Source organism: Leiobunum rupestre, chromosome 11, assembly GCF_980474605.1.
Source record: "Leiobunum rupestre chromosome 11, qqLeiRupe1.1.hap1, whole genome shotgun sequence".
Lineage (NCBI taxonomy): Eukaryota > Metazoa > Arthropoda > Arachnida > Opiliones > Sclerosomatidae > Leiobunum > Leiobunum rupestre.
Window position 1 is genome coordinate 34,225,036 of NC_143394.1, and position 12,978 is coordinate 34,238,013.

The window sequence follows — 12,978 nt, forward strand, 5'->3', positions numbered from 1 at the left end:
GCTAGGCTAATACCCAAGGCACCACCTTAGGCCTAAGTCGTCAAGCGACTTTTGAAGCCATTAATTCAGGTGGCCGGGTTACAATGCGTAGGAGGGTGGTGGCAAGCCCTGCATGCCACGCGTTAGAGCCAACAGCTCCCTACACTAACTATTACCGTTAACCTCAACAAGTTTTTATGGAAGGGGAAACCGAAGATCTCGGGGGAAAACCCCTTAAACCAGTGGGGAGATAACTTGCAAACTCAACCCCCTACAACTCCTTCAAATTTCTGCATAACCTTTTGAAACACCCTGTACAACCGTTAAACAACCGTCAAGCCATCCTGCCAAACTCTACCAGATTATAACTTTAAAAACCAAATTTGTAATTTCCGAGTAAAATCGCGCGGTATCACGTATACAACTTGGCTCGTGGGACTTAACAAAAACCGGCAAAAATTATTGCAATAAACGGCCGAACAAGATGGAAAACGTACAGCTTTAACAAGATTTTCACGCGCCGCGCTCCCGAAGTTAACTTAACCGCTTTACAAAAATAAAGACTAAGAAAATAAGAAGGAAAAAAACTAACCGCTCCAGTCCTAGAAATCGTATAAGGGGACCCCCCGCAACGAGCGCGCGTTCAAAGGCGCCGGTTCAGATCCCAGCGAGAGAGAGCGGGATCCCGTATCTTGGCAACGCTCTGGGAGGAAAGCGGGAGGGGAATTTATTTTTGGTCTCGGGGCGGAGAGCGAGAGGAAGATTCGGCACGTGTAGCAGGCCCCGGACTCTCGTCAAAATCCAGTAGCTCGAACACGGCGGAAGACCTCAGTCGCCACTCTTTCTGGCGGCGTTGTTTCGTCGCGAACTGTCTCTTTCTTCATCCCTCTACGGCTCCGAATTCTTTCCAAATCTCTCTAGAAAACGAGAGAGCTTCGTCACGATGTCAGCCGTTGATCCGTTTCTACGCGGGGCTATTAAGTAATTACCATCCCGATATCGACGATCGGAGAAGAGCCGTCTTCAACAGGAACAATGTGACCCGCGAGATTTACGTTCTCAATTTCTTAGGAAACTATATTAGTCGTTAGGTAGGGTTTATTAGTGTACGGTTTGGATCAGGGGGAGTTTCGCGGAGAGGGATTCGTCGCGGGCGAGGAGCAGTCCTAAGCCTCGCCAGCAGCAGACGCCGCGGGAGATGGACCACGAAGGCATTGATACGAGGAGGTTACGCCTGGAGCTGTTCACGGAGGAGGCTCTGCACAGGTTGCAACACAGGAGGGCCAACGCGCTCAAAGAGTACGGCGTCATACCTCAACGGAGAAGCCGACTGCCCGAATGGGAGATCCTCGTCTACCCGCCGTACCCCGCGTCCCTCTACGGGAAGCCGGTCGTCGAAGTCGACCATTTCACTCTCGACAAGGTACGAACCCGCCACGACCATTTTCATTCCATTCTCGTTTTTAATCACCACTCTCTCATCGCGTTCGGAATTTCTCTCGTTTAAACATCCCTAAATGGATGATTATCTCTTTAGGAGAGTCTTCGAGGGTGGCGTCGAGAGGGGGGGGGTTGAAGAACCGCCTGGCGAAGGGAGTGGGTGGTTAAGGCTTTACGAGATTTCCTTCTTGATCTTTTTTTCCGTCCCCTTTCGATCTCCCCCATCGCGCCAAGATCGTTATTCATCCCTAAATCGGCTTTAGCGGATTACGATGAGATCAAAATGACCCCCGCTTTTGATTGGAATTTTCGAATTGAGTTAACATTTTCACCACCTAAAATTCGCAAATTTAAGAAGAATCATTATTCATAATTTCCATTCATTACATTTTCTAAGGGGAAAAGGAGACGTGATTTTGGGGACAATTTGTTACGCTAATACGTTTATAAGACCAATCTAATTCGTGTGTCAAATGTCAAGTAAAATGTCGAACAAATGTAACGAACAAATATATTATAGTATATTTCAAAAAATTTAAATGTATTTATTATTTTCTTATTAATTAATATTTTTTTACTTATTTATTAATATTTGTTTGTTATTTAAACATTTATTTATTTTTATTTATTACATAATTACTTATTTATGGATATTTGTTTATAATTTACCTATTTATTAATTTTTATTTATCATATATTTACTTATACTAATATTTGTTTATTATTTACAAATATATTAATATTTGTTTATTATTTACTTAAATATTATTTTGTTTATTATTTTCCTATTTATTATTATTTATTATTTAAATATTTTCTATTATTTATTATTATTTATCATTTAAATATTTATTATTATTTATTATATAACTATTTATTATTATTTATTATTTAAATATTTTCTATTATTTATTATTATTTATTATTTAAATATTTATTATTATTTATTATTTAAATATTTTCTATTATTTATTATTATTTATTATTTAAATATTTATTATTTAAATATTTATTATTATTTATTATTTAAATATTTATTATTATTAGTTATTTAAATATTTATTGTTATTTATTATTTAAATATTTATTGTTATTTATTATTTAAATATTTATTATTATTTATTATTTAAATATTTACTATTATTTATTATTATTTATTATTTAACTATTTATCATTATTTATATATTTTTTACCTATTTATTAATATTTATTTTTTACCTATTTATTAATATTTGTTATTTATCTATTTATTAATATTTATTATTTACCTATTTATTCATATTTATTATTTACCTATTCATTCATATTTATTATTTACCTATTTATTCATATTTATTATTTACCTTATTTATTCATATCTATTATTTACCTATTTATTCATATTTATTATTTACCTATTTATTCATATTTATTATTTACCTATTTGTTACCAGTTGAAGTTTAATCTAATTTATTATCATTTATATATTATTTATTTGCTTATTTATTTGTTTATTTATTAATATTTATTTATTATTTACTAATTTATTACCATTTATTTATTATTTACCAATTTATTACCATTTATTTATTATTTACCTATTTATTCATGTTTATTATTTACCTATTTGTTACCAGTTGCAGTTTAATTGAATTTATTATCATTTGTTCATATTTGTTAATAAATAAAAATATATTAGTACTTAAAAATATTTATTAGTTATTTGTTTATTTATTTGTTTATTTATTATTTACTAATTTATTACCATTTATTTATTATTTACTTGTTTATTAATATTTATTTGATCAAAAAAGAGATAAAATGGTTAGAATTTACTCCGCTATTGCCCTGTTTTTACATCGGATGTAAAGCAGGGTACACGACGACAAATTAAGTGCTTAGACAACACTATCACAGAAATAGTAAAAAAGATTTTTAGATTATGTTAGTTTCTTTACGTTAGGAAGGGTAATTACTTTAATGTATGTTATTATTTTTCTCCATTAATTAATTTTCTTATCGTGTACCCTGTTTTACAAAGGAAATATGTAAAGGGCTTGCCTCGAACTAATTCCGTTAAACCCGGGAAACTTAGTAATAAATTTTAAATTATAATTTAATTGAACGTATAGAAAACACTTTGCGAAATTTCATTTCAATAGAATTATTGATAAAAAAATACACTATATACTTACTAAATTAATAAAGATTTATACCAAGTCATAAATCTTATTACAAAATAAAATATTTTATACGGTTGCCTATTTACACATAAATATTTTATATAAATTTTCCAAAAAGCATATTACAGAATTACACCAAACACAAAAAAAAAAGATATACCAACTTTTCAGAGGGTTAGTTACAGGGGCGTAGGAACGTTCTAGAAGTCGGAGGGGGCAAAGAGAAACGAAAAGGGGTCTAGAGAATGGTTTTTAATTTTTAATGGAGTGTAGCTTCTCAGAATACATGTGTACTGTTTACTACTATGTATTTAAATTGGCGGGAAAAGACTGAAATTTAAACACAGTTGAGGTTCTATAAACTGTATATGCTTTTAAAATGAGAATTTGAGCCTTTTGAAGATTTCAACTGACCAAAAGGATGGAGGGGGCAATAACATTAGTTGCCCCCCTGCCCCTCCCGGTTCCCAAAAAAAAGGATTTTTAATCTAGTTGCGCTAGCTCGACGAATTAGAATAAATTCCAACCCACCGACCCAGTTTGACAAGGAGTTCCCCTCATTACCAAGTTAGGCCAGACCTCGTAAAGTTAAAATTGCCAAAAATCTGGTATATGAAACGTCTGGAAAGCATTAAGAACGCCTGATATATTGCTGTTTTTTAAAACGTCGGATGCTTAACCTCCGTAACATATTGGGATTGTAACCACCTATTAGATTAGCCACGAGCATGCTTCGAAAAACCAATAACTCTTAAGATTTACGAGCGCTTTTCGGAGTCTTTAATAGGAAAAACGTCGCTTTCGCCAAAATCCCGAGGGCAGTGGAGCGGGAATTTTCACTCAGGTTGAACCAAATATGAATAAAAAGAAGGGTGGTATTTAATATCGAGGCATCAACGCATTACGCACCATTAATAATAATAATAAAAAATAGGCGACACGAGAAAATAAAATTGCGGATAATATTGAAAAGATGACACACCCTTTTAATAGTTAAATAAACAGAGAAAAGAAAATGGCTACAAGGTAATTTTGTTTACAGGGGTTAAGGCCATCCTACTTTTCTCTCTCGCGCTTTTGGGTCGAACCCACTCCGAAACATCGCTAACGGTCTTCCCCGCGGAGCGCCGAAGTGTATCGGGCGAAACGAACGCCCAGGAGGGAAGCGCGTATTATCTAGCGTGATCCACGCCAGAGGGCAGAGGGACTTTTAACAATAAAGAAAAATAAAATTAGGCCTAAACGTAACCCCGCTATTAAACCCAACGTTGGCCGCGATTAAATAACGTCACCGAATCTACTTCGTAAAGCGCGGTAGGAGTTACGGTATGGATTCGCGAACCGCTTAATCTATCCGCGATCTGAAGCTAAAGATTCCGCTCACGCAGGAGGTCGTTTTTCTGGCGAGCCGACGCCTGACCGTGCCCCGAGAACCAAACTGAAATTAGTTGCCACCTGCGCCAGCGGCTAGTCTTTCAATAATATCAGAAGGCCTTCGTACGCTATGACTAGTTTAAGAGCGCGCGGCACGCTTCCAAAAGCCAATTCTTAATTGCTTATCTACTCGTGATTGGATTTGTACGACGCTCGAAATCTTAACCTCTTAAGAAACAGGTACTCGCCGCCACTTCGGGACGCCTGGATTTACGGCCTTTTCGAAGGATAAATCTCCGCGTTCGAAGCGGGGATGAACGAATAGATTCCGGACATACTTAAAACTATTTGCCCGAGATAAGAAAAGTAGTAGAATAGCGCGCCCTAATTCGTAAGAGAAGCTGGTTCTCTCTCGCACGATTAAGAAGTCCGGGCCTTATCTGAACCCCCCCCCCCCCCTTCTTTATACCTGGGACCTCATTGTCCCGAAAATAACATTTGTTTCATTTTTTTGGAGGGGTTACAAGGGAAACCGCAATCTATTAATACGAGTACATATATATCTACTGTTCGATTATTTTGACTTTCTCTACAATAATGGTCACCTTCTGCTCATAATGGTGGTATTATTGCATTAGAACGCCCTCTGTTGTTCGAAATTAATGAACCGTGCTTATTGTAACTCTCGCATTGGGTCAAATATAGTCGTTGATCCCCCCAAAACGAATATTAGCTCGACACGAGATTGATCTATATTATGCAAATTAGTCGAAACGCCCTAGGCGATCAATTTGAATGTCAAAAATTACGCCTAAATATGCAAATTAACATAACGCTTTTGTATCAAAATATGTATCATACGAATAATACCAGAGTTCAAAAACATCAGAAATGGTTTATGAAATTTAGATAAATAGTTCCGGGAATTTTGGATCAGTAACTTCCCTTTCACAGATTAGAAATTTGAAATAATAAAATTGTTTTATCATTGTAAAATTATTATCACCAGGAAGGTATTCGTGTTAACTGAGAACATGCAACTGTAGTCTCTGTTTTCATATTTTATTTGAATATTAATACATTGTTGTTATCATCATTGACATCGAAGACTTTAAAAGTCATGGCTAAAATACGATGTATAAAATTATATGCTTCATGACTAAAATGGTTTAATTAAAACTTTTTCGTTACATTTAAAATTTTTGAGAGCTTCAGAGGAACTACGGTTTGAAAGGTGACAAAGATTTTAAATGTAACGAAAATCTTTTAATTAAATCATTTTAGTCATGAAGTATCGTCTCACTTGCATAGGAATTTATATATTTTTGTTATCAGTTAGGTTTAGAATAGAGGTCGGCATTTGAATAAGAAATTATACGATTGTTTATATTTATCCATAACCGAGAATTATTCAGAAATATTCGAAATTTTTTATTAATTTTGCATGTTAAATCGTTGTTTATTCGTATAATTTATTCGTATAAAACAAATAATACTAATTTTAATGATTAATTGAAATTTTTGCGGTTAATTTATTTGTTCCGCCGACCTCTAAGTTAGAATATTTTTTAAATGGAAAAACACTGTTCCATTTTTATAATACATAGAGCTAGAAAATATGATTAGACAGAAAAATATGTGCGAATAACCTAATTAAGGGCGAATTTAGAGCTCGGGGAAACGGATAAATTAACCGCCAAAGTTTCAATTAATCATAAAAAATTCAATTAACTGTTTATTTATGGATAGTATTCACAACTATTATACGATTAAATACGCAACAAATAAGTTTTTATTCGATTAATTTTCGAATATGGATATAAAAGAAATGAACCGAAAATTTCTTATCCGAACGCCAAGCCCTAGGCGATTTTATCTCTTTAATATTTCGTTCTACTAGTACCGGATTTACTGAAGGTGGGGCCCTAGGCAGATTTTGATGGGAGCCTATGTAAGGAAAGCGTAAAAACGCAAAACTCGCGTGTTCCGAAGAAAAGTCCATTGATTTCATCAGTGGTGGGGGCATTCTGTAGATTCAGGCCTTTAGGCCTAGTCCTTAATCCGGCACTGCGTTCTGCTATTTATATTTATCTTGCTCCTTCAATTCCCAAAACACGATATTCGTTATATATATTTGGATTTGATTGAGCTCAGGAAGAAGGAATATTTTGACACGACCTGTGCTTCTTGATGAAGCGAAATATGTAAAATTTGTCGGCTGTTTAGACAAACCATTTCTTTTATTTAAAACTTGCAGTGCAGTGTGGACATTGATATCAATTCTTATTTGCAAAAAATAAAATTTTACTAGAGGACATTTCTGTAGCGGTTCGTGTTAGCTCAATTCGGCTAAATAAAGTGCACTACTTATTATTAAATCTTTTTAAAAGCATTTTTTGTATTAGAATTTTGTTTCTTTCTAAGGTTGCATCTGAGTATAATTATAACAAAGAGGTATCATCCGAGTATAATTTTAACAAAGAGGTATCATCCGAGTATAATTTTAACAAAGAGGTATCATCCGAGTATAATTTTAACAAAGAGGTATCATCCGAGTATAATTTTAACAAAGAGGTATCATCCGAGTATAATTTTAACAAAGAGGTATCATCCGAGTATAATTTTAACATAGAGGTATCACCCGAGATGAATTTGGCCTAAGATTTATCACAAGGTATTGATTCCTATCCGCTGAAATATTAAGGCGATGGTGGACCAATTAACGACCTCGTTAATTTTGAAGGTCAAAGGCCAGGTCTTTTACACTAGCTAATTGAGAGAGGAACAGCGGACCCAATGTCAAGAACCTGAAAAACCCTTTAGCTAGGAGCATTAATTTCAACGTAATTCCGGAGTAACCACCTTACGAATTACAAGGTCACACGCGAGGTTCGCTATTTACATAACTACGCTACATTAGAGCAAGCTCAGATTAACCATACAGAGTTTCAAACCGCCTGACATAACGTTAAAAATACAGATTTTTTTTAATATACCTTTTTTTTAAAACCTGTTCGACAATTAGTTCACTTCTAATTAGTGTTTCTTACCGCGATAGGTTAGCTATTATTTTGTTTGATAATACCTAGATTTTTGCTCAACTGAATCAAAATCCGACCAAGAATAAGCTTTTTATCCCTAAATACGAAGTAAACGCGAAATGATGCTTTTCAAAAACATCGTTTTAGCCTAAAAAATATAACCATTATCTAAGAGTTTTTATTATTTACTAATACAATAAAATATTATTCTAAAATCTGTTACAGATAGTCGTTTGATTTAAAAAAATATAAATTAAAAAGCAGATGAGATCATTGAGTTGGGAATATTAATCTAGAGGTTCAGTATTTCGCGAAACAAGTTTAAAAAAAAATAAGAATATTGCCATCTGCTCCCAAATGACGAAAAAACTTTATCATTATACCCGTGGCGCCGTCTATCTCTCAATGGTTCGTTCAAATAAGACGCGTTTTCCGGTAAAAAGATTATATTTTCAAAAATAATGGATGGCGCCACGGGTCATATGATCACGTTTTCTCGTCATTTTAGAGGAGACGGCACATTCGTAATTTTCAAAAACTTGTTTCGTGGGGAACAGATTTGATTGGATCTCTAGATTAATATTCCCAACTCAATGGATGAGATAACAGTTTCAAATGCGGTTAATATATTGTAACTTAATAAGAACCTTCTATGGTCTACATTTCAAAGAATGGCAAAATACGTGAAAAGGTATAGAAAATAATATAATAAAAGGAGGCAAAAACCGCTAAACCATAAACAAATTAAAAAAAACTTACGAGTTACAAGGATAAATACGAGGGGCTGATCACTCCGCGTAATCGGTGTACAGAGCCGTACCTTTGACTGTACTAATGGGATTACGCGTAATCTTTGAAGTCCCTGCCTTTGGCAGTGCTAATCTAAGCGTAATCCGGTGTGCAGACTTTCTAAGAGTGGTTAGCCCCTCGGATAAATAGGCCTTCGAGATACATGATAGGTAGAAATGATAACCATTACGTTTAATTAGGCTTAGCAAAGATATTGATCATAGCTACTAGTTTAAACGTTTCGTCCACACGTTTAACAGCGATTAAATTATCCGTTCGTTTGGTGATACGCTCTGCAAATTTAATTGCTTAATTATAAATTATACGATATTAGAAGTCCGCATTAGGTCGAAAGATTCCAAACCTTTTACCAGTCCGCCAACAATATATATAATAGTTCGTCGCCTCAAGTTTTGGGAAATTTAATCCCCTAATTTAGCACGATTCTAATTAGGCCTATACTCATTTGTACTTAAATAAAAACCCGGTAATTATCGCCATCGTAATTAACGTAATAAAAACCTCAAATTAGAAACGGGATGATACGGAACAAAAAGAAAAATTCGCGAGGCTAATCATGTTTTATCCCTCGGATTAGATGTAGAGGTTTTCCGAGAGTCGTCACGAAACAACTATTAACATTAAAAATTCACCAGATTTTTCCCTCGCAGAAATACATTTAGAAAAAAAGTGGTAAGAGTTCGCGGTAGAGGCCACTTATCACGTAACGACATTAAACGAATTTCTCCAATGAACTAGTACGATTGTCCGGAAAAAATTGAGAATTATTTGGAAATAAAGCCAAGCGTTTCTCAAACGTTCGGATTTGAAAAGAAAAAGCCGCTAATTTAAGGATTTTTGAGTCGGGGTGTGCTTCTCTCGGCAGAGAAATCGCTCAAAGTCGTCCCGCTTTTGCGGGACATTAAACATTGGCTAAGAGCTCTTAGGGGACCCTCTGTCGACGCGAGACCCGTCAGATCCCGGGAACAGGGTGGTCATTAAGGTCGAAGACGGTCCCGCCAAGTCGACCACGACGTCCGTCGACGGAAAGCTACAACCGTACCCCGGTCCCCGCCTTTACGCGCGCTGTCGATAAAGGTGGTCCGGAGCGTGGGTCGAGACGCCGAGGAACCAAAGGCTTGTTCTAGGGCACCCTACGACTACACCGAGCGTTTCGTTGTTGAGTGGAATCTTTTCGAAGCCAGTAGTTGCGGCGTCGTTGTTCTTTTTTAAAGGCTCAGAAATATTTCATAGCTGGCCGTAAATTTGCCGTTCGCCTATAAAACGTGGAAGGAGGGGCGAGCGTAAATGAGTTAAGTTTTAATTAACAACGTACAGTCCCCCCAGCGCGGTTAAACGCTCCAAAACCCAAAGTCGGAGCCATCGGTTGAAAATATTCGTCTTATCTACGGTACTTAATTAAGGTATAAAAATTTCAGCTTTCGTAACATATTCAATCTGAAGCGCTCCTAATTTTCAATTTAAAACTTGGACACCTCTTATAACCGGAAATTCCGGCTTTCAACAGTTTCTACTCTTTCGTACGAAGACAAAATTACGATAATACTTTGTTTCCAAATGGAAATTGTAGGCATACCGATCGTAGCCTCGCCCCGGTTGGAAAGCTTCAAAAATTCATTAGGCTTTGCCTCCGGACTGTCTCGGATTTCCGCAGTTCGATTCCGCGGCGTGTGACCGTGTCACACTACTCATTTTCGACATTACATTCCTCCATAATCACCGGAGATAATACGGAATAATTCTCTCCGTCCAAACTCCAAAAATATGACTCTAAAAGTTTAATTACTTGGGGGCTAAAGTTTATTTTCCAAATAAAGAAGTTATTAATATTTGTTATTAACAGTCACTCTTACATTGCAGGGAAACGCATATTTAGCGCGTAGTCTTTAGAGGTTGGATTTTAATGCTTTTATTGATACAAGATGGCGCTAATTTAAATTTTTGACGGGAAGGGAGTCAATACCGATTTATTACGCAAAAACTAAAAACTAAAATTCAACTCTGGAAATTTTTTTTTAAATTAGATATTTTAAACGTTGTTCGTTTCCGACTGTAGGCGCCATCTGGTAAGACGTCGACTATTTATAAGTCAACCTCTAATGGCGTTACGCCTGTGAAAGGATCTCTCTAGTTATCTAATGCGTATTGGTCGTATAAGGTGGTTGGACAGTATTCAAGGGATAAAGCCGATTCGCCCGTGGCGGAGGTATGACAGCCACCAGTAGTCTTCCACAAGAAACATAGTATTAGCTGCCCGTTAAACAAAAGTAATGAAATCTAATTCATAGAAATAAAATTTGACTTGTGAAATGAATTCCTAGGATCCAAGGCGTTCTGTAAAAAACTTACTTCTGCAGGATTAAGAATTATAAATATATTTTTTCAGACATTATCTATTACAACTAGAATTAGAAGGCGGGAACAAAGGAATTTCGAGTATAGTGGAACTCGTGATAAAAGAAAACTTAGAATTTCGGTGAAAGTAAACTAATTTGTACGTAGACGTTAAAGAGAGGAAATTATTCTAAATATGTGTTTCCCTGCAATAACAAATATTAGTAACTTCTTTATTTGGAACATAAACTTTAGCCCTCAAGTAATTAAACTTTTAGAGTCACATTTTTAGTAAAGTAATCTTTGCGGATGACGTCATAGTGTAACCTGACTGCTCTAACGAAAGTGAAATTGTTTTTTTGTTTAATCGGCAAACCCAATTAGTAGTATTAGACGACTTTTTTTACTATTTAAATTGATTGCTCCTAAATTCGAACAACCCAAATGTACCAAGATAATGATTCGTCTGCCCCAAGCTGCCCAGAGCTACACCACTACCAACTTTTTACATTAAAACCAGCAATAATGTATTCTCCAAAATTGGCCCTAATGACTTTTTAAGGGTACCGGACTGAAATTATTAATAACGAAGATTAAAAGGACCTTATCAGAAATTAAATATTTAATATTCAAAACGCGTAGAATATTATAAAAATTTTAATATTTTAGAATATTGTAGGTAATTTTATCTTACCTTAAAAATATACTAAAATATATCGGAGTGCTATAGCTAATCTTGACCTTGACCTATATATTGTAGGCTTCACCTTCCAAGGCTTCGTCCTTTTTCCTAATACGTAATGACATCGAAAAGCTTTCTTATAAGATGGTTAGTTTACGGAATGATCCGCGGAAAGAAATGGGATATTGTAATCTCGATAAACTTTGAAGAAAGCTTTCGTTTCGAATTGGCAATTCATATAAGCGGTTAGACGCAAAATCAAAGTGTACCTCTTTCGGGTAGAACGTGTGTCTAAATTGAGAGATAACCCCGAGATACGCGCCAACCAATCATAAAATAACGCACGATGGTCTTCCTACACGTAGCAATGGATGGTCATGGATGGTAGCCTTTTTCTTTCTCTTTGGCAGGCCTTCTGCGTGGTGACCAAGCGTTTCTCCAAGTATTATTTATATCGTTTCTCGGCCACCAAATCCCTGTTCGTCTTTTCCGCCTGGAGCTGCATCAGACAGAAGGCCATACAAATATTCACGCACAGGTAAATACTCTCCACCCTAGAGAAGCACCGCCTATTTCACCGAAAACTAATTCAACAGATGGCGCTACCTTTTGCTCTTACAAAATTAAGACTTTACCCTTTTAATGAGGTTATCAGAAATAAATGAGCCGACGTTATTGAAATTGCCTCGAAAATTGACAGCCATTTTTCTGATGGTACGCTATTAAGGGCTTTGAAATTTTATTAGTTTTCAGGAAAGAGGGCTAAAAAAAATCCATTAGAGAGTAGCTGGAACTTCTAACTTCATTTAATATAATTTTATAGGAACGATTAAAGCCTACTATTGGTGGCGCTATTGCCAATAATTTAATTTAAATAAGCGCCCTCTATAGTTATGAAACCGAACTAAAGTTACTCCGCTGCGCTACGACTTCTGAATCAATAAGCCGATACCAGACAGAGGGGCCGCCATCTAAATAACCTTTAGAATTTTAATTAAATTATTATAAACCTTAACCCCTTAAAATAAAATTTATATCTTTCAATAGATACTTCGACTACATAGTAATGGTAACTATATTAGTAAACTGCGTTTTCCTGGCATTATCGTCTCCTCCTGAAGAAACCGAGTAAGTTGTAATTCTTTCAGTTCAGG

The 12,978-nt window shown here is 35.5% G+C and overlaps 1 protein-coding gene across 1 annotated transcript in view; it reads left to right on the forward strand.

The window, feature by feature from the left end:
• The first annotated feature begins 773 nt into the window (after positions 1–773).
• LOC149922344 (sodium channel protein 1 brain-like) overlaps positions 774–12,978 on the forward strand; it is a 35,596-nt gene continuing 23,391 nt past the window's right edge. The window contains exons 1-3 of the mRNA XM_090164042.1: positions 774–1,402; positions 12,235–12,362; positions 12,872–12,952. Coding sequence (XP_090020168.1) covers positions 1,178–1,402; positions 12,235–12,362; positions 12,872–12,952 — 434 coding nt within the window. The 5' untranslated portion in view covers positions 774–1,177. The remainder of the gene's footprint in view (positions 1,403–12,234; positions 12,363–12,871; positions 12,953–12,978) is intronic.